Genomic DNA, 20,745 nt, shown 5'->3' with positions numbered 1-20,745 from the left:
CTGAAATGACATGCCACTCATTTCTGCCTTTAAAAGTTGGTGTAAACAATTTTGACTAAGGACAACTTGATATTTTCCTGCTTGGGTATTTATTTCTCTGAAACATGATTGAAAATCAATTCTGCTGCATCAAGAATTTACTCCATGGAAAATAAACCAGACAGTGACAGATAAGACAAGGACTTTGCAGAATGAAACATCTTTTGCCCAAGCCAAATTTTTATTCTGTACAGCAGGATAACATTGAACTTGGTAAAAACTGATGTGTTGTGATCATGTTTGAACTCTTGGACTTGAGTCACTTAAGAGTTGGCATTGGGTCCCTTCTTCTTGCCGTAGCATGGGACAACATTCACAAAGCGCCTGTTGTACTGGATACGACGCTTAGCACGGCCAGTCTTCTTTTTCTTCTTCTCCTGCTTGTCAACCTGGATAGTGACAGGAAAAAAAGACTCACATCATAGTGTACATTTATTCCAATGTATAAATGTTAATTACCAACTGACAATGTAGCAATATCCATATAATAAAAATACATGACTTCAGATTGAGCTTTAGTAAAGCAAGTAAAAGCACAAGGCTTTACCTTGGGTGTTTGTCCCCTCACTTTTCCAGCACGAGCCAGAGAACCGTGGACCTTACCTGCAGACAGTTAAAGTGGGGAGAAACAAATCTTAGGTGGGGTATATCCAGGATTTATGTGACTAAACCTACAACTTCAATGTTGCACAAACCAAAGGGAGTAAATATCAAAGCAAATTCTACCATCACTACAATGATACCACAAGAGTGCTTGGTTTCTTGGTTGTAAGCAAGAAAGGTTATTCAAAGGTTGAGGCAGGGCTTTAAAACAAGTGCAGTAACTATTTAAGACATGCCTCATGTCTTAATGTGGTAAATTTGCTTTACTGAGCAGCAGACATAGCCTCTATTCCTGTAAGGAAATGTGCCGCATCAAATAAATTCAAAGTTGTGTCAAATACATTTACTGACCTCCCAGAAGCCTGCCAGCTACCTCCAAAGTGCAGTGCTCTGAGACACCACAGGATGCCAGGGAGGCATCATCCTCCAGTGGGCAACCAGCGAGCAACAGCACCTGATCCTCAACCAGGAGACCCTCCAAACCTTGGACATGAGCCTATAAAGCGGAAATTGTAATTTTCAGACACATAGTTTCATTTAAAACCACTATTGTCAACTAGAACCGCTCTCAGAATTAACACAGTAGCGTTAATAAAGGTACTCCATACACTACCATACAGACAAATATACTATCATAAACAAGAACATATTTACCTTGATCTGTCCAACAGTCTCCTGTCCAGTCACCTCAATGGTGTGAGTGTTCTGAGCACGCAAAAAGAGCTGCATCTTGTTACTGAAATCGAAATAAACAAGTTTGGACCAAGAGTTTAGTTCATGTCCGTGTTGCTGAGTCGGAAGAGAGCAAATATCAGTATGTTCTCTGGTCACAGAGGCCAGGAACCTCGTCACACAATGTTTTATTGAAGACAAAGTACACTTAGCACACCCTTTAAATACACAGGTAAATAAAAAGACAAAAAAACATCGTGCCGGTATCTAGACCAGACCTCTCCCTCTTCGTCACTAGCTAATGACATGCTAGCTTAACTAGCCGCGTGGGACACGCGTTTCACGAAACAGCGTAAAAATATACGAAATTATATCTAAAGGCCTTAAACTACGTTCATCCACTGATAAATCATAAAATAGCCAACGTAAATGCATATCGCCGTTTAGCAGAATTCAACAAAATGAGTCATTTTCACTTCATTTCAACAGGCCTTACCTCGTTTGATGCTAGTCGTTCAACGGTTAGCATAAAAAGGGCTCTTTGAGGGTCGGCGGAGCGCATGTGCAAACTTACGTAAAGACAGGAAAACGTAAACACGCCTACCTCGCCTTGGAATGGATACTTTATGGGCGCATTCATTTCATTCATGTGATAGCGAATACATTTTATTCAACAACTTCAGACAATATGGTGTTCTACTCGATATATATGTTATACTTAGGATTATCAAATAATCAAGATGCTATCACAAAACATAACATCCGTTGTAATACTTTATATATGTATAACAAAGGGTATAATGTTCATTATTCAATGAGACTTTTTTAACAGATTTTTTTATACACTGCCCGGCCATTAAAAAAAAAGTCGCAAATGCAATATTTCACTGCACCACCTTTGGTTTTGATTACAGGAGAAATTCAGTGTGACATCTTTTTGCCAGATAATGCTCAAGTAGTGCCACAATAAGGTTCATAATATTTTTTCCATCCATAGTTGCATTAATTTTTGATTACTGATGATGGAGAATCGGACCGCTGCATCGTCTTCATCACATCCCAAAGTAAGAGTCTGGACTTCACGGTGGCTAATCCATGTGTGAAAATGATGTCTCATTCTCCCTGAACTATTCTGTCACAAGTCTGGTGGTCCTGATCACTCCTGAGATTGTCCAGTCTTTTTGATGTTAAAGAAATGAGGCTATTTGCTGCAGTTAGTTAAATAAACAGTCTGGCCAAAAAAAGTAACTGCCCAGATTTGATAGTTCAGATTTTTCCATTGGTGAGAACTGCAATGGTTATATTTCAGCTGTGGCAAGTTATAAATAAATGAATGACTCCATCTTACCTTTTAAACAGCAAATCATGGTACAGGATAAAGACAATGTATTCTCTACAGCAAATCTTGTAAAAAAAAAAAAAAAAAATTATGTAGTAATAATAAAACGTCTCATACTTATTTTAGGGATTATGGGTAGAACCTCAGTACGTCATATTTACAGATATAAATGCAAGTCTTTTAAATAACACCAAGAACAAAAGAATCTATAAATTAAATCACACACAACACATACAGGATATCCATCTCTTTATTATGAAATCAAGTCAAAATAAAAAAAACAAGGAACTGATCATTTTCTTTCTGAAACCACCATGAAATATTAAAAATCTTTCAAATTTGGAAGGAGAATCAGAGGTTTAGCACTACATCCCTCTTTAACAGATTTAAATCTTTAACACGAAGAAAGAGACCAAATTAAGTCATCCTATCTAAAAATGAAAAAAAGAAAAAAAAAAAACATTTTTTCACCCAAGGAAATAAAATCCTGCCTTCACAAATAACATGCATTAAAGAACTCAAAAAGCAGCCACTGTTGGGAGATGAATTAAGCTATTAAAGGTTTTCAAACATCATAACTTCCATGGCGGGGTAAAGTGTGCCAAAGTAGCGCTTCAACGTGTGATTAAACTGATCAGGACACCTATTGCCAAACAACTCTAATCAGCTTGTCTGGCCTTTAGTACAGACAAGGGGAAAAAAATACACTGGACTTTCCATGACAGCTTGTTAAGTAGCCCTGTCCAGAAATGAAGGCAGGTCAGAAAGGATGCTTTCTTCTGAGTCTCCTCCTTCATATCAGGATTTTGTCCATCATGTAGGAGGAGGAGGGTAGTACTGGTTATATTGGGTATATTGGTTGTATTGTCCCCAGGAGTTCTGTCCCCAGCCGCCGTACTGCTGCTAGGATGAAAAAAAGGGAGTTTAGCAAATAGTTTTCCTCAGGATAAACTAAACTGACAAAATACGCTCGTATCCCTTTATCAGCAAAGTTCTTTCAATTCCTAGAAACATACATATTACATGCTCTTAACAGACATTAATGCAGTATGTAGCAAAACAAAATGGTAGTAAGTAAAACTGAAACTGAGTAACACTTTCTCCTTTATCAGAGTATTTAACCCACCTGGTACCAGTTGTAGTTGTATGCAGAGTTGTTTGCCTGCATGTCTGTCATTGCATTTGCAGCAGAAGAGCCATCATCCACACGCTGTTTCTTAGCATCTGGTTCCTGAGAGCTGCAGACAAGCAGTCTCAGTTCATAAATTGTCCACATACCAGTGTCCAAAGGTAAGCCATTTCATATTCACTGTGATATAGGCCCTACTGTACAACCAAACAGACAGGTCAAACTGAAAAATCTTTTCCGTAGTAGGCAAGTTACATGAAATTTGTAGTAGAAAAAAACTGGGTACCTTTCATATCCGTTCTCAGCTTTCCTTTTTGCTGGTTCACTTTCTTTCTGTAGTTTCTGGTGTTCCTCATATGCTGCTACAAGCCTAGAAGATGTGAAATGATGAGCATTAAAAATCATACTTATGAGAATGTAAACCAATTACTCTCTTAAGTATTTAACTTACACATTGATGTCAGTGCCAAAGTCCTCCAGGAACTCAACCTTACGCTGTGAGAAAAGGAGACGGGATTCGAGGGGCATTGGGCTCTTCAGGGCTCGGTCGAAACAAGCCAAGACCTCTGCCTCATTCTGTGTCACGTCTCCACTGTATTCCAGCTCCAGCAGGTTTAGATAGAGTTTTGGACATGTCTGTAAAGTAAAAACAAAATAGCGTGGCTGCTGTAAGTAGTGAAATGCAGCTACACACCTGATCAAAATCTTAAGCCCAGTTGAAAAATTGCATGAATTTACATTTTGCACTGTTTGATCTTAAGAAGGTTCTAAGTAAAGTTTCAAAATGCAAAAAGAAGAAATGGGAGTGAGACAAAAAAAAATTTTGAGTAAGCATCTTATTGAAAACAACAAATAAACTGAAATAGGCTGTTCATCAGCCCATCAAAGGTTTAAGACCACAGCCTTTAAAAGCCAAAATCTGTACAAAAATGAGGATTCAATGTCATATTCTGTCAGGTATTCACACTGTCATGACCTTCTGATAGCAAAGGCAAAAAAGCTTCTCTCTTTGAATATGGTCGTATTGTTGAGCTGTGTAAGCAAGGCCTCTTGCAACATGTCATCACTGCTGAGGTTGGACACTCATTTTGAATTCCTTAAAAAAATCCTGAGGGTTAGATAACAACAAAGTCAAGTGGTAGACCCAAAACGATTTCACCAGCGCTGAGGCAGAGGATCCAACTGGCTGTCCGTCAAGACATGGGGCGATCCTCGACCCAAAGTTAATTTTACGCCCTGCTTCCAACGTTACTGGCATGACAAGGAGATCCCACTGGAGAGGTTTTCTATGTGGCACAATAGAGGGAGTGCCATCATGACCTGGTGTGCTTTTTGCTTCAGTGGAACAACTGAGCTTCAGGTTGTGCAGGGACGTCAAATGATGGCTGGCTATGTGGAGATGTTACAGTGGGCATCCCTCATGACTGAGGGCCCTCATCTGTGTGGTAATGACTGGGTTTAAAAACAGGATGACACTACAGTTAACAATGCCTACCTGACAAAGGACTTCTTTCAGAGGAATAATGTCACTCTTTTGGACAATCCTGCGTGTTCCCCTGATCTAAATCCAATTGAGAACACTCTACTTGAACCTTTTTGAGATCCAACAGTGCAAAATGTGAATTATTGCCATTTTTCAATTGGTCCTAAAATTTTGAGGAGTGTATACTGGTACAATTGTTTTTGACCAGGGTCCAGAGACTCCCTGTCAAGTTGCTTCACAAGCAAAATTAAAACTGTTAAGTTTTGATTAATGTTCTATAAATGAAGTTTATTTATATTAACACATACATTTCTCAATTTACCAATCAGCTCTCACCTGGTCTTTTTCGATGGCTTCCAGGAGGACCTTCCTGGCTTTGCTCAAACTTTTCTGCACCTTCATAAACAGCCTAGACAACTTCACAGCATAAAACGATGCTTCAGAAGGATTCTTCGCAGACTCTATGGCCTCCCTCAACAGCGTCTCCGCTTCTTCCATGTTTCCATGACGACGCTCCAAGCTGACCCTCCGAAGACGTACCATGGCCAGCCCTGGTACTCCTGCTTCTAAGGACTTCAAGATTCCACGTGCCTCATCTACGCTGCCTGTGTAGAGGAAGGTGATACAGTGAGTAAGACTTTATTAAAATAAGATGAGAGTTGTTTTTAAAAGTCTGCATCGCTATGTACATTTGCATCCTCAGAGGGTACATTTCAATTCATTTTATCTTAATGGCTAATTTATCCAATTTTTGCCTCGACTGTGACTCACCTTGCTGCTCTTCAAAGGCTGCCCACAGCAAGTGGATGGTTGGTTTCTTGGGAAGGTGGATGGTACACGCCTTCTTGTAGACATGTCTCACACCATCAGTACTGTAGCCCTCTAGATATTTTGCATACTTCAGAGTGAAAAAGAGAAAGGAAATTGGAAGAAGTGCAGGATAGAAGAGAAAAAGAACAGAGAGAAAGAGAAAAGCGAAAGAGACAAGACATTTAAACCTACATTTTTTGTTAGCAAGGAACAGTGAATTTCTTCATTGACAAGATCGTTTTTAGAAATTTTCTGTGTAAACCCATCAGCACCTTCATGGAACCAATTAGATAAGTTTCTGTAAGGTAGTGGGAGACGAAGAAGATGCAACGTAGTAGTTGGCAAATGCTGCAGTCAAATCTTGTGTGGCAAGCTGGCCATCCCCTAATACAACAGATACAGTCACATATCAACGTTACACGCAAAGAGAGTGCAGGACGATTTACTGTGTCGTTGTGATTATCATCGTTGATGGGGAAGTGCAGGGAGTAAGCTGGAATGAGAGAAGAGGTTAACAGTCACATTACCTTGGTCCAGAACTCCTCGTAGAGTGCACAGGCGATGAGGCATCTTTCAAAGAGAACAACCACTCGCTCCGGAGTCCCATTTTCAATCTCAAAGTCCAAGTACTCCTTCCAGTTGTTCAGCTGGGTCTTCTCCAAGGCTTTGACATGAAAGTATGGCCTCTTGATCTAAACAAAAAAAAAAAAAAAAAAAAAAAAAAAAAAAAAAAAAAAAAAAAAGACATAGGATTGTTAGCATTTGGCAAATATAACTCAAAACACAAAACTCACTTTCTATAATACTGCTATAGACAAAATAAAATACATACCCCATCTTCAAATGCCCAACGCTTGCTAACTTCATGTTCGTTGTGGTTGAAGACTTCTTGTCGAACCTCAATCACCTTGTGGCGCATATTCTCAATCTCCGTAACTCTCTACACATAAACACACAAAGAAAAAAATATGGTCAACACACACACAAATGATTCACCACATCACATTCTCCACTTGATGTCAAAACTGCTAGTCCTGCAGCCAAGGGTTTACATCACCATAAGGTTGCCAGAGACAAGAAGCTTGTAGAGGTAGGGGATATGTATGAAACCTCCACATCTGCTTCTGAATGCAGGTTCTGGGGTCAGTGAGCCTCGGCTGATCCTGTTAGACTTAGGCCAAGTCTTTGACAGGATGCCAACTTGAATCCCCCCTGGCATTCATTGGCTTGGCTGCTGACATAGAGACACCTCTTCAAACCTGAGCAAATCTTAATTTCTATTTCATCCACAACAGGCATGCTCCTGCTAACTACTTTAAAAAGCCGTCTTCCCTGCAGGAATAGTAATGAGATTTATACCTTAGCAGGGTCAACAAGGTCTTCTGTGCCGGGTGGTAGCTCCTCTTGAGCAACTGATGCTTCTCCATCTTCACCAACCATGGCTGACAAGTTAGATTTGGAGAGCTCAAGCCGCAGCTGAACAAACTCTTCTTCTGAAAGGAAGTGTTTGGGGTTGTTGCTTTGTACATGCTCCTTGAACCTGCAATCATGGGCCAAATGTCACTCCACAAGTACAGAAAACGTGTGCTGACAGCACATTAGAAAGTGCAATTCAAACAAATGTGCTTCACTAATCTGTTCCTACCTCTGGAAGTGTTGGGAATACAGCTGGGTCGGGATGCCCAAAATACGGTCATAGATGGCTGTGACATTAGCCAGCTTCTGTTGCTCTGTTTCCCAGTTGATATAAGACTCCCACAGACGGTCTGAGCGAAAGTCAGTGCCTGCTGCCAGCACCGCATGCTCATAGGCACTGATGAAAACAAAAAGGAAAGAAAATGAGTAAATCAAGTAGCCACAGTCACCCAATCACACTGAATGCTAGTTTTTTAACAGAAATTTTTAGCATTTTGGTAATAATTCAATCATCCACCCAGAAAAAACTACTAAATACAATTTTGTCAACTTTAAACCACTGTCCTCTGTGATGAGATAATGCAGAAAAAGCAGGAGAACAATTAATAAAATAGACTATACATACGCTCGAATACGTCCTTCCGTCTCTGGATCATCAGGGTCTGAGTTCTCTTTGATGAAGGTCATGTAGTGGACCCACAGATCAACACTTAGAGGGATCACCTGCAATCCTCTTCTGTAAACCTTATGTAACAAAAAGAAGATGATTAAACGCTGGAACTGCACTTCCTATTCAAAGCAGCTTTCTCTTTGCCCTTCTTGAAGCACACAGTATAATCAAGTTTACCTCTTCAGCAACTTGGATGTTGCCATGCTTTTTCTCTATATCAGCATACTTCTTCCAGTAGCCATAGCAGTAGGGATATCGCAGGAAGAATACGTCAAATGCCTTTCTCACTGCTTCAAGAAAATTCTGCAAGGACAGGTGATCAACATTTAAGCAATATTTCCAAAATAATTAAAGTTATTATTTTGCTTTAAAATTAATGATTAGGTTAGCTTAATATTCAATATAACATCATGGAAACACAAAGTGCGACTTCCTGCTACTGAATACATTGTAATTTAACCTGTGTATTGTCTCCTACCTCTTGCTCTACATACTGCAGCAGATAGACCCAACCATTGAAGTCTTCTGGGTTCTCCTCACAGCCTTTGAAGAGTTTATCAAACTCACTGGGCAGTTGGGGCTCAGCAGGTGCAGCTGGTTCTTCTGCTGTCTCTTTTGACTGTTCTTCTAGCTCCATACCATCTTCTGTCACCTGCGCAACCTCAGCCTCATCTGGATAAATTAACAAGTTATAAATATTTGGTTCTGAGGGGAGGACACTAAAATGTCAGAAAGATGCTTCATCTATAAACACTGATTGTTTTCCTATGGATAAAGACTATATCCAAATTTTGAATTGTTTTTGTTTTCAAAGAGCACAGTATGTGAAATGAAGTATGTGTATCAAATTTATATTAAACACTATGATTATACTGACCTTGGCTGCCATCCTTTAAGGTACTCTCTGTCTCTAGGTTCATGTCCTGGCTCTGTTGCGGGGATTCCACAGACTCTGACTGCTGGTCTGTCTCTCCTGTCGGTTCTTGCAGAGGGGTTGCCTGGTCCTCTTGGAAGAGCTGAGCACTAGCAAGCTGGAACTGCTCCACAGCCTTCTCCACTGTAGCATTTACCTGCTGGTCTGGTTGTTGCTGCGCATCCTGGGATGCATCTGAGTCTTCTGTCACCATGCTGCTAAGTGTCTCTGGAGCAACCTGGTCCAGGGACCACTCGGCACCTTGGCCTAGAACAGGAATGTCAGGAAGAAAGCCATCCCCATTGCTCTCCATGGCAGGGGACTCAGAGTCCAGCATTCCAGAAATGGGATCTTCTGGTAGGTGTAATCCTGTTAAAATCGATTCATAATAAATATTATTTCATGTGTTTCAGACTTATTTCTAATATTTCTAGAATTTATATATTTGGACATTCCAAAAGATAGCCAACATACAAATGTAACAGAATTACCCAGAGACACCATACTGTTTTGAAAAAAAAAAAATATATATATATATTAACTTAAAATTTTGCAAAATGTTACATGTATTGGTTGCAAATAAATCAATGTACTGACATGCAACGTACAAAATAATTAACAGGTGTAAAGTGCGCCTCAAGAATTTTCCAGAAGTTAAAAGTGAGAAACTTCACAGCTTCATGATTTATTGTTATTATTATTATTAAATCATAATTTCAATTTCAGAAGTTCATATTTTTATAACTACCCACCGGCGTTAGCGATCATCTAAGAATGTCACGAGGGGGAAGCAACAGCTGCTGCATCAAGATACTTCCGTGTTCTAATGTGAAACAAACTGCCAGCATTAGCTTAGGTTAATCCTAACGATAGCTGCTAAAAATATGCAACTCACGTGATCGTTAACTAAAATAACGTAAATATCTGCACAACATGACGCCTCCTGGTTCAAAATCAAATGCCGGCGGAAATTTTGTTAGCTAAAAATGTATTTCATTTGGATTCAGCATCGTGACTCGAGGCCATATTACAACCATGTCGTTGCTCGCACGCTGTCAAAGTTCAATAGAGTTGGACTTGGCTACTGTCTACTTCCTGCATGCAATCGTAGAGCTAACGCGCCTCGAAGTTAACGTCACCTTCACGTTTGCAGTTATTTATAATAATTTGTAAAAATTACAAAATTGAAAGGGTAAATGTCCAGCGGCTTGAAAAAATAAATGTTTACTTGGCATTTAATAAAACATTTCAATCCCGTACTCCTAATATTAAGGAGAACCATTACAGCGTGTTCGGCATTTGTCTTCTTCGCCAGTGAATAGTCGGCACCCACCTCTCCTCCTTGTTAGCTTACCGGCTAACGTTGGCCATTTCACAAGCTACCGTAGCTAGCTACCGCTAGCTGGATTTTAAACAGTCACGGTACACGCTAGGTTGTACAAATATCGTGAAAATAGAGAGTTTGAGAATCTTACCAGTCTCTTCCATGAAAATATGATCAACCTTGAGAATTCGTGAGCAGTTTTCTCCGTAACTTTGTTTAACCTACAACAGCCAACCGCGAGTCACCCACCATTCTTTATCAACTTAGAGGAAGTACAAACAGTGGTGAAGTGCGCATGCTCAGAGCAGAGCGCACGTCCCGTCGTTCTGACCGAACTAACTATGTTGTAGTGGGAAACAGTTTCCAACATGCCGTATTTTACTAGTTTTAACATTGTTTATCGGCTTTCTGATTTCCCGAATGAATATAAACCAAACTCAGAATTGTTATACTATTAAAGTATTCTGAAATAAATCGACACTTAGTAAAGCTGTGTGGAAAGCACGAATCAATACCAACACAAACAGTTTCATCATTTAAAAATAAGTCTGTGCATTATTTTATCTGCCTATCTGTCATTTGTTTCAATTATCGGGTGTGAACGTGATAATAAACTGCTTTTGATAATTTAAGAATACCCCTACCCCCACGTATCCGCCACCGCCCCTCTATGCTCTCACTCCCCACATCCACGTCACAGACTAATCATAGGGAAACGTTTTGAATGAATGACAGACATGTTGGCCCGTTCACTGCATGAGGCCTGCCGGATCCTCAGTGCTGTTTCATTTATACAGACGTGTATAACATTCTTTCAGCTGGAATTGCATTAGAGGGGATTAAGTATACATTGAAGGCTCAAATGGCGTCCACAACACTTAATGGACTAGTGTGCAATACAGTTGTTTGCAGCGCGCATGCGAAATGGCGTACAGCGCCTTTAAGGGCAGTCGGAAAAGGTGGAATGAAAATAAATAATTGTAAATTATTTCCTAGTAAAAAAAGGCAAGAAGTTGATGAAGGCTGGATTTAAGGTCTTTATCGAATCTATGTAAAATTAATACATTAAATAGATTTGAGTTGACTGAAATAATTGTATTTTTAAAGGACGAATTCGAAACTTTAAACCCCCCCCCAAAAAATTCCACAAATTTGGGTTTAAAATGTATCGGCTTATAAACGGCTTATTGATATTTTTGTGATAACCTTGATTTAGAATTTAATCTATTCCACATGCCACATTCACGTTTGTAGGTGTATTATATGAATAGTTCGCTCATTTTTCACATTTCAACATTATAACTACTGTAAATGCCTACATTTGTTCTGATGGGTCACATCATACACATGTCGTCACGTTTGCCAAACTGGGTTTTAGTTGAAGTTTTTGTGTGTCAATCGAAATGTCGGAGCTTAGCGGCGGTCCCTGAACGCCTCAGGAGTGTGTGAGCCGTGTAGAGGAAGTGGCGGCTGATCTGGGTCCGCACCTTTTCCGGTAACACAGCACCGCCAGCGCTGTGACTGAACGGCTGGAGAGAGAGAGGGAGAGAGAGGGAGGAAGAGAGACGGAGAGCGGGGAGAAACGGCCCGGGGACTGGGTGATGATTGCCACAGGCGTAAGTATTTACTCCATTCTCCGTCGCATTTGTTTTCATTCTCTCTTTTCGACCCACAGAGAGAATCATTTTTCGCATCCAAAGTTGTCCTTTACTAACACCCCTCCCTTCTCTGGACCGCTCTTGTGTCACAGGGGGAAGAGAAGAAAGTCGGATGAATCAATGACCTTTTGAGCGCTCTTCCTCTGGATGTCCCGGCGCAGAAACGGACCGGAGAGCTTTTATTTACGTGTGTTTTCTCAAGGAAAAACACAAGGCTTTGAAATTCATCGACTGGAACTAGCTAAGGGCAAGTGTGGACAGCCGGCAGCCAAGGAGGAAGTGAGAAGCCCGGGTTTGGACTGGGCCTGATTTATGTAGAAGGCTTTTGTAAAAAGCTGCTCTGTTTTAAGTCCAGCTCAGCAGAGAACACATTTTGGGGGAGAGCGAAGACCTGAAATGCCTGTTTTGAAGAGACTCGGTGCCCTGCGGCTAGTTTGAAACCGGGAGATGTCATTTTTTCTTCTCACATCGGAGGGCAGCGGATCATGAAAACACATCCCCACCCAATTCGGCAAGAGCTCCATACATACTGCTCCCTTTGAGTATTCCGTGTCAGTGACCCACTCAGGTCAGTTCACCGTCGTGGATGTCCTCCAGCTGATCGCACAGGTCTGCTTTACCACTGTACGAACTTAAAAGTCACCGCCTTTTCAATATTGACACTTGTGTCAGCCCACCGCTGCCATCACGTGGAGGGCTTTCAGCTCTCATTGAAACTGTAACTTCTCTGCTGAATTGAAAACAAGCTTTTCTCTTATTAGAGAAGTTTTATTTCTCTTCTAACGAAGTATTTATGCACTGCAAACAAGATGGGGAAAGTGATCTCAAAGATCTTTGGCAACAAGGAGATGAGAATATTAATGCTTGGACTTGATGCTGCAGGGAAAACCACCATCTTATACAAGCTGAAGCTTGGACAGTCAGTCACCACCATCCCCACAGTGGGGTTCAATGTGGAGACCGTTACCTATAAGAATGTGAAGTTCAACGTATGGGATGTGGGAGGACAGGACAAGATCAGGCCGCTCTGGAGACATTACTACACCGGCACCCAGGGCCTCATTTTTGTGGTGGACTGTGCCGACAGGGACAGGATTGATGAAGCAAGACAGGAGCTCCACCGAATCATCAATGACCGGGAAATGAGGGATGCCATCATCCTGATCTTTGCCAACAAACAAGACCTCCCAGACGCCATGAAACCCCACGAGATCCAGGAGAAGTTGGGCCTGACCCGCATCAGAGATAGGAATTGGTACGTTCAGCCCTCGTGCGCCACATCAGGGGATGGACTATGCGAGGGCCTGACCTGGCTTACCTCAAATTACAAATCTTAATGTTTCTCTCACCAGCCTGGACACTTGGAGCCTACAGGCAAAAAATAAGTAGCTGAGAATGGAAAAAAAAAATGCAATCTGAAGCAATTAATAACATGACCTCTCTGCTGAGTATATGTATCAAAGAGAGTAGCAGTTATATTTTGTTTTATTTTCCTTTTTGACAATGATGATGATTTCGCTATAACCCCAGATTTCATTTAAACAAAAGGCAGTTATTTTTGGCTGACTTTCTTTTTTATCATTTGCTTTGGTTCTGTAGTATTTCACTCACAATCTGTATAATCAGTACTCTGTAGATTTACAATAAGCTTGCTCTACGCAGATTCTTTTACTTTCCTCTTATGTATCATTTCTTTTCGGAGTTTTTTTTTTTTTTTTTTTTTGTGGACTAAGGGGTATGGGCACTCATGTATTGTTTTGAAAGACTGCTCCTGCTTAGGTCTCACAGTATTTTCTCATGACCCAGCTACATATCCAAAGGATGAGAAAGTCCTAGCCCCTCTGAGGACGACTTGTGTCCCGGAAACCTTTGCCTACATCAGCATATCACTTTCATGGCGCAAACTGCCTCTGTAATTTGTAAGAATGTGTGTTATGGTTACGTGAGGACCTCCAAAAAACTGTTTTCATAATTGATTGTACGCAGTTATTGGGTTGATTGAGGAAATGTGTTAGTACTTAATTTTCCTGTGCAGTGATTACATCCATGTCTACTGTGGCGGTTTGTTTGAGAGACACTATGTGGACGCTGGATATTCACACACTGTGATATGGATATATATTTTTTGTTGTTTCAGGGTCTGAAGCTCTTATTACCACCAGTCTTATTGCCTCTTTTCTCTCCCAGAGCTTCCATTACTGTTGAGTATTTGTAGTTTCAGCTGCCTTAGGAGGGACCCGGGTTACAGGTGCCCCAAAATCAAGACAGTTAACTACAGCAGAAGGTATTCTCAACTGCTGAGTGTGTACTGTGGGAGGGGGAATACCGACTAGCTGGGCCATGCACATTTGATTTTGTGTGACTGACTTTTGGACCCCAGCAAGTGTTTACGAAATTTCCCAACCCCTACCATCTCTACGAAGGTGCTTCAATGACTGCGACCCTCTATTCTCACTCTCACTTTTTTTTTTTTATCATCTGCTTGTACAACGAAGGTCTTGCAAACACAAAAACACAAACCAGCTCTTTGTTGATAGATTATAGATACTGCTCTGTTTTACTTTTGTTCTTTTTTTTCTATTCTGTTGAAATAATAAAAAAAATATATCCAGATCAGTTCAGAAGTGATGCCTTTTTAATGAAAAGTTGTGACTGTTAAGGGTAGCAAAAAAAGTCATATTTGATGTCATAAAAGAGGAAGTGAGAGTTTAGGGTGTTTATAATGGTTCAAAGAAGGAGTAGTTAGAACGAACTGTGAAGTGAACCTCGGCCTGTTTCCTTTGAGCACTTGCCTGTGTGAGTCACGGCTGTGAATAAATGATGAGATCTCTAGTTTCAGAGAACTGATTGTTAGGTAAACCCTTCTTTGCTGAAGGTCCTAAAGTATCACTCAGGCCATCAGAGTGCTGACTCCACAAATGCCTTTTGGTGTTTCCAAACTAAGGAACTCAGTTAAAGGGCTAGTCTGATGAAGAAAAATCTTGTATAGTTGAAAGTTAAAGCTCAAGCATAAATGTATACTACATTTGAGCTGTGAGAAAAAAAAGTCTACTATTCTGGTAATAGGTGACAACATTTTTTTTTTAGCTTATCTAGTTAAATAAACATCCTGTTAAAAGTGTCACTAAAGCCTCCACATTGACACTTGTGTAGCTTTTTCATAGAAAATCTTCCTCTTTTCATTACTAGGCAGCTCAGTTTGTCTTACAGGACCTTGTTTGGCTGAAGATAAGTGCAGTGTCTTACATCAGGCTTGTATAACAGCTGAGGTTAAGGTGACAGTCCTCTGCTGTCCTGGCATTTTAGCCTGGGTATGAGTTGCTCTGAGTGCAGGTCAGTTCACAGCAGCTCATCCTGTATTTTCTTTGCTGGCTGCATATTGCTGCTCAAGATTTCATGAGCTTTCACGTCAAATGGGTCTAAGGTCAACTTCCTGTCTACAGTGAAATAGGCTCATGTGGATTGTGGGCAGTGACATCATTGTAAAGTCAGGAAATGCTTAAAGATGAAAATACTTGTCATGAAAGTAGGTGGTATCACTGTGACTCGCCCTCTGGCAAGTGAAAAAGTATGTGTTAGGTTGTACCTTAAACACATGTCAGTGCAGATTTTTATTCACTGCTGATGTTTATGTGCTGCACAGTAGGTTTATAAATACTGTAAATACTGTCCAACTCCCTCAGAAGGATTTTCATGCTTTTCATTTTCTAAGTATTTCCTTTTTTCACCTAAACATGTTACTATAGAGTCACAGTCCTGGAATTCCAGTACAGGAATGCTTGCTCTCTGTAGCTGCATTTGGAAAGGCTCTGTTTGCTCATGTGGTGTTTGTTCTGTAGCTGCTGATCTGAAGTTTGACCTGTTGCTGTGTTGAATGTGACGTGTCCAGAATGAAGGGCAGACTGTTAAACTAAGATAGATATGCACACAAATGCTCCAGCACATTGTGCTCATGAAACTGCTGCCTCTATGTAGCGTGTGTTCTTAAATTATTATCAGAAGCATTAATGTAATTTCCTGCGTTTCAGAGTGTCGTCTTGTAATGAAACTGTATTTGCTTTGCGAGGAAAAGGTACGGTCATGTCATGTTTGCGTATGATTTTCCATTCGAAATTTCCATTGTGGATGTGGCAATTTCAACATAAAATTTGCAAACACTCCCTTTTGTCAGGCGGGATCTAGTAGAGTGATCCTGGACAGAGAGAGCAGTTTGCAACAGCTCCTGATGTTACATCAGAGCTGAGCCAGTGAATCATGCACATGTCAGAGGCCTTTTGTACAGCTGTCACTGCACTCATCAGCAGATGCACTGCACTCATAGGCCAGTGTCAAATGCTGTCAGACTCACCTGTGGCCTTCTGTTAAAGGATACGACTTACAAGTTTTTGCTGTCACGCCTTTTAACCCAGGTAGAATATATGATGTCAACATTTCCTTCAGAAAGACCTTGGTTATGGAACATTGTAGCGTTAAGGCTTGTTAGAACACACACGGTTAAACAGCAGCAATAAAATGCTTCTTAAGGATGAGGTCTTCTATCCAGTGTTTCACCAGCAACCAATTTTCCAAGTGAAAGCTACAACGGATGTGCGGCTGAGTTGGAATTGAATGAAATCCTGAGCAGACCTGCGTTCAGTTTGAACCATGAGCGCTGCCATTGTATGTAGAAGGGTGGGGGCAGACCGGACTATTGTATGGGTTTGATGGGGGTGGTTTCAAACAATACTTTTTAACTGAGCTTATAGGCAGTTCCTCTGTTATTTGTTTACTCAGGCGTTCCTCTTTAATCTCACTTCAGTTCTTCATTCAGCACACCAGGAAACCATCACACACAGACAATGTTCAATTCAATAAGAAGGTTTCCATGCCTTTGAACTTGCATTTCAGGAAATATGACTTAAAAATAAAAGATTTTCCTCTTTGCATCATGGCCAACCTACCTATGTCACACCATTTATATATATTCTATAGCACTGGTTTATTTAAACTCTAAATGCAGTTTTCATCTTTGCCTTTTCACAACTCAGGAGGTCATTGTTCGTATCTGCCCACAGTTGTTTCCATAGAGAGGTTTAGTCAGAGCATGGTATGTGCCCTTAAAGTGAAGTCAGAACTAACATTATGCTTCTTTCAAGTTTTTTTTTTATTATTATATTTGTACTGATCATTATTGACGAACACAAAGACTATAACTGGCAGTGAAAAAACATTTTAATGAACTAAAGTAAAAACAAAAAAGACAAGAAGTAATTAAAATCCACAATGGAGAATGCACAATCTAAAACTTCCACTTAATTTATACTGTCACCATGACATTTTGCTCTGATGGACAAAGGTGACAGTTAAGGACTAGTTTGCATGAACAGGACCTTTAATGAAGAATGCTTTTGTGAATCACAATTTATTGCTTCATACAACCTAAAAGTAACACCAAAATGAAATAGACTCCTCTTCCTCAAAATGAAAATAAAACAACTAATGCTCTTGAATTAAAACTAAACTTAAATAAAAAAGAGAAAACAAAGTGAAAGGCTTCTAAAAAAAATTCCTGGTACTGCTTGGATGTTCTATTTTCTGTTTATACGTCACAGCACCTGTGTAATGTAAAAAAAAAAATCAGAAGGTTTTGACAACATTTAGACAATGGACCACCTACAGTGAAGCTCAGCCCACTGTTAATTACAGTTTTCCTCTTCATTTTCGACAGCAAGCCAAACACTGATTGAGGAGTGCCATACTTCAAATTACTATTATTATCTGATTAGTCAAAATTAAATCAAACTGATAAGACATTAATTTAAAATTTGACCTTTAAAAACCCACAGTGTTAATGAGAAACTGTTGGTTTCTACCTAATCTGTTTTGGGTTGAGATAATCACAAGATGAGAGCCCCAGTGATGTGTCTAAACTAAACAGAAGTTTCTAAGTAGTAAATCTTCATCATCTATAATCACCCAGAAACCTGCTTATGACTATGGATACGACAGCATAAAGATTATACTTTGGTTTGCCCTGTCACACTCTTGATTTTCTTAGCACACATAGCTCTCTCTGTCTGCAAAGGGAATATTGGGGTGTCTAACCCAGGGTGATGCATCCTCCAGTTGCCATGGGCAACAGGGCTGAAAATCCTATTCCAACACACCCCCTCTGTCTAACCCTTATCTAACCAATAAGTGCTCAGTACATCAAGGATAAAATTCAGCCTTGAATTATTTTTTTGTTTGTTTTCCTTGTGGTGTCCTGTTCACAGCTGGAGATTCAAGCATTGGCCTTTCTTTGATTATCTCCTATTTTTCTCACAAGCATTTCCAACAACATCCACTACTGACACACACAAAAGGACTTCAGGACAGGCCGGAGACATAGCTCAGAAGTCTCAATGTCTCGGTTGTCATGGGGCCTGTTCAAATAGTCTCGTAAAAGCACCATGCAGAGTGACATTTAGCTCGCAGGCAGTTGTACGCTCCTCAGAATCTGTCACACGTTGCATTTCCCCTTGCCTTAGACAATGTGCTAATAATTATAGGGAGCCTGAGGCCTGTGTTTGCATTTGGCGGAGAAATTGTGCAGTGGGAGGGATGTGTGCTGCTGCAGCACTGTGCAGCAGCAATGATTTAGACTCTCTGATGTAATTAAGAGAGGCTGTGCATTCAAACTAGTGTTTTTTCTCAGTGTTTTTAAAAAGAATGATTTAACTGTATGTACTCTTTTACTACATCTTCAACTATGTAAATAAGAGCATCTGCACAGATTTAGTACTTATTTAAAATGGGAAAATGTTTCAAAAACTGCATAAATTGTATTTAATGTACTTTTTTCCCATTTCAGTGACAGCTTTGTGGATAAAAACTGTGTAGATTAAACACAAACAAGATGTCAGGATTAAGTAGATTTACTGTAGACAACTGTGAGCCTTGTTGAACTTCGTGAAACAAACTCTGGCAGGTCGAAACCTTGACTAATGCGTGACTGAGACGTTGTAGAGTTGTGCTTTCGGACGTGACAGGAAGTGACATGCTGCAATCTTCCTGTGTAACACATGGCACACCACAGCAACAGATGGACTCATTGAGATAAAAAGAAAAGATTAACAGGATACTACAGATAAGTACAGTATTACCAATGTTAAAGCGTCTCCCTAGGCCTAAAATATATTGTAATTACCTGGGCTAGATGGATTTTCCACAGCAAAAAGTGAAAACTAGTGTAGTCAGGATACTGAAATACTGTTCTAACTGAGAAAATGGCAAAGAAAATGAAGTAACAACATCATGTCCACCACTCATCCATTTTGAGGAGTGACAAAACATACAACACTTGTGATTATGCCTTGAAACCCTCTGTAAAAGTGATAATAAAGCTTACAACTGCCATGCTGAACCCAGGTTAAAGGCTGCCGTTCACACATTGTGTAATTATTAATAGGTCTGCTGTGGAAAACTGTCAGGGAACAGGGAGCCAATTATTCTAAATGTTGCTCTCTCTCTCTCTCTCTCTCTCTCTCTCTCTCTCTCTCTCTCTCTCTCGTTCACTCTGATGCCAGTTAGCAACTTTCTACATAGACACAAACACAAAAATAGTCAATTCTCATACCTAAACAACACTCAACACTTAATCCAAAAATAACCAGCCACACAGAGCTTTCCCACTGATACTTATTAATGACCTGTCTGTAGAGCCATCTGCTTTTGTGCAGTCAGCATAGGCTGCTCCAACAGCTGAGTGAGTAGCCTGTGTGTTTATGTCATGTACATGTGTGGCAGGTTGTTGGCAGGTGCCTCACAGAGCTCAATGATTTGTGAAAGGACTCAGTGCTCTCTGTGCTGGGAGCAACTGGAGAAGAACGTCTCAGCTCACTAGTCAGTGTTTAAGCAGCGCTTCAAGCTGTTCTACTAAAGGGGACTGATGTATAAGTGCAGTTTTATACGCCGTATGTTTGCTGATTCTTTGAAGATTAGCGACTAGAATGTTGTTGTATGAGTTTATTTTTAATGATGAGTCTCTTTGTGTCAGTTCATTTCCTTTGTCAAGAGGTCAGCGAGAGGGAAATACTGGAATCTCTTGTGAATTTCTCAACCAAGTGTTGTCACATGGGTTGCAACATAACTGAGTTCATTTCTGACTGTGATTTAGCTCAATCAGACGTTGTTTCTGATGCCCTTAGATTACTTCCCTTCTTCATCCTTCTCGAATGATCTCACGTGATACAATTGTGTTTTCTCTTATTGCTCAACAATAAAACACCATGCAATCAGCCAGTCCCAAAATGAGCACATATGTTCCTCTCTATGACAGTCTGCTAAAGCTACTGTGTTGAGTTCAAAACAATCAGTTACTTCAGTTTATAATGGCATTAATTGTGTATGTTTTGCAACAAACCTGCCTCTGTGTATGCAATTAGTCTTCCCTGCAGGGAGCCAAAATCACTAGTGCAGCCTGTTGTGTTAGAGTGCCCAAAGAGAAGGGAATATGCTGAGCCATCTGCAGTATCATACAGGAGACTGCCACCTCATCAAGCACAGGGAGTATGTTGTCTCTCATACACATACACACACACTGACACACATCCAGCAGGCATGTGCGCACTCGTCCATCACAGGTAGGATAATGCCTTCTTCTCATCAGTCTTGCCACATGCACCTGCAGAGGCATGCATTAATGCACACACAGGCCATATCATATCAT

At 40.4% G+C, this 20,745-nt stretch overlaps 3 protein-coding genes across 4 annotated transcripts; 1 reads left to right on the top strand and 2 right to left on the bottom strand.

Annotated features, from left to right (window-relative positions):
- Positions 1–197: 197 nt before the first annotated feature.
- faua (FAU ubiquitin like and ribosomal protein S30 fusion a) lies at positions 198–1,907 on the bottom strand. The gene is made up of 5 exons (XM_030128909.1): positions 1,811–1,907; positions 1,297–1,378; positions 994–1,138; positions 587–642; positions 198–428 (listed from the first exon to the last, which is right to left on the bottom strand). Exons 2-5 carry the CDS (start codon positions 1,369–1,371, stop codon positions 303–305), a joined length of 402 nt encoding a protein of 133 aa, XP_029984769.1. The 5' UTR covers positions 1,372–1,378; positions 1,811–1,907; the 3' UTR covers positions 198–302.
- Positions 1,908–2,885: 978 nt separating this feature from the next.
- On the bottom strand, positions 2,886–10,690 carry prpf39 (PRP39 pre-mRNA processing factor 39 homolog (yeast)). Of its 2 annotated transcripts, none has more exons than XM_030128023.1 (15): positions 10,550–10,690; positions 9,039–9,443; positions 8,640–8,833; positions 8,339–8,464; positions 8,117–8,235; positions 7,721–7,888; positions 7,435–7,615; positions 6,908–7,015; positions 6,603–6,767; positions 6,037–6,163; positions 5,602–5,870; positions 4,234–4,418; positions 4,069–4,152; positions 3,780–3,891; positions 2,886–3,556 (listed from the first exon to the last, which is right to left on the bottom strand). In XM_030128023.1, the coding sequence occupies exons 1-15, from the start codon at positions 10,560–10,562 to the stop codon at positions 3,467–3,469; spliced, it is 2,346 nt and encodes a 781-aa protein (XP_029983883.1). In that variant the 5' UTR covers positions 10,563–10,690; the 3' UTR covers positions 2,886–3,466. The 2 variants fall into 2 exon arrangements, with proteins under 2 accessions (XP_029983883.1, XP_029983884.1); XM_030128024.1 differs by having other exon boundaries at positions 2,886–3,553.
- A 1,187-nt stretch (positions 10,691–11,877) lies between these two features.
- arf6a (ADP-ribosylation factor 6a) lies at positions 11,878–14,672 on the top strand. Its single transcript, XM_030128025.1, has 2 exons — positions 11,878–12,014; positions 12,149–14,672. The coding sequence occupies exon 2, from the start codon at positions 12,866–12,868 to the stop codon at positions 13,391–13,393; it is 528 nt and encodes a 175-aa protein (XP_029983885.1). The 5' UTR covers positions 11,878–12,014; positions 12,149–12,865; the 3' UTR covers positions 13,394–14,672.
- The last annotated feature ends 6,073 nt before the right edge of the window (positions 14,673–20,745 follow it).

Source organism: Sphaeramia orbicularis, chromosome 24 (assembly GCF_902148855.1).
Source record: "Sphaeramia orbicularis chromosome 24, fSphaOr1.1, whole genome shotgun sequence".
Lineage (NCBI taxonomy): Eukaryota > Metazoa > Chordata > Actinopteri > Kurtiformes > Apogonidae > Sphaeramia > Sphaeramia orbicularis.
This window is presented reverse-complemented; position numbering and strand designations above follow the sequence as displayed.

Coding starts and splice junctions, on each gene's coding strand:
- faua (XM_030128909.1), bottom strand. CDS start 1,371: ATGCAGCTCTTTTTGCGTGCTCAGAACACTCACACCATTGAGGTGACT. Junction 643..993: donor AGCTGGCAGGCTTCTGGGAG/GTCAGTAAATGT, acceptor AACTGTCTGCAG/GTAAGGTCCACGGTTCTCTG. Junction 429..586: donor TGAGGGGACAAACACCCAAG/GTAAAGCCTTGT, acceptor GTCACTATCCAG/GTTGACAAGCAGGAGAAGAA.
- prpf39 (XM_030128023.1), bottom strand. Junction 6,164..6,602: donor ACGAGGAGTTCTGGACCAAG/GTAATGTGACTG, acceptor TTCACTCTGAAG/TATGCAAAATATCTAGAGGG. Junction 5,871..6,036: donor AGCCTTTGAAGAGCAGCAAG/GTGAGTCACAGT, acceptor TCCTCTACACAG/GCAGCGTAGATGAGGCACGT.
- arf6a (XM_030128025.1), top strand. CDS start 12,866: ATGGGGAAAGTGATCTCAAAGATCTTTGGCAACAAGGAGATGAGAATA.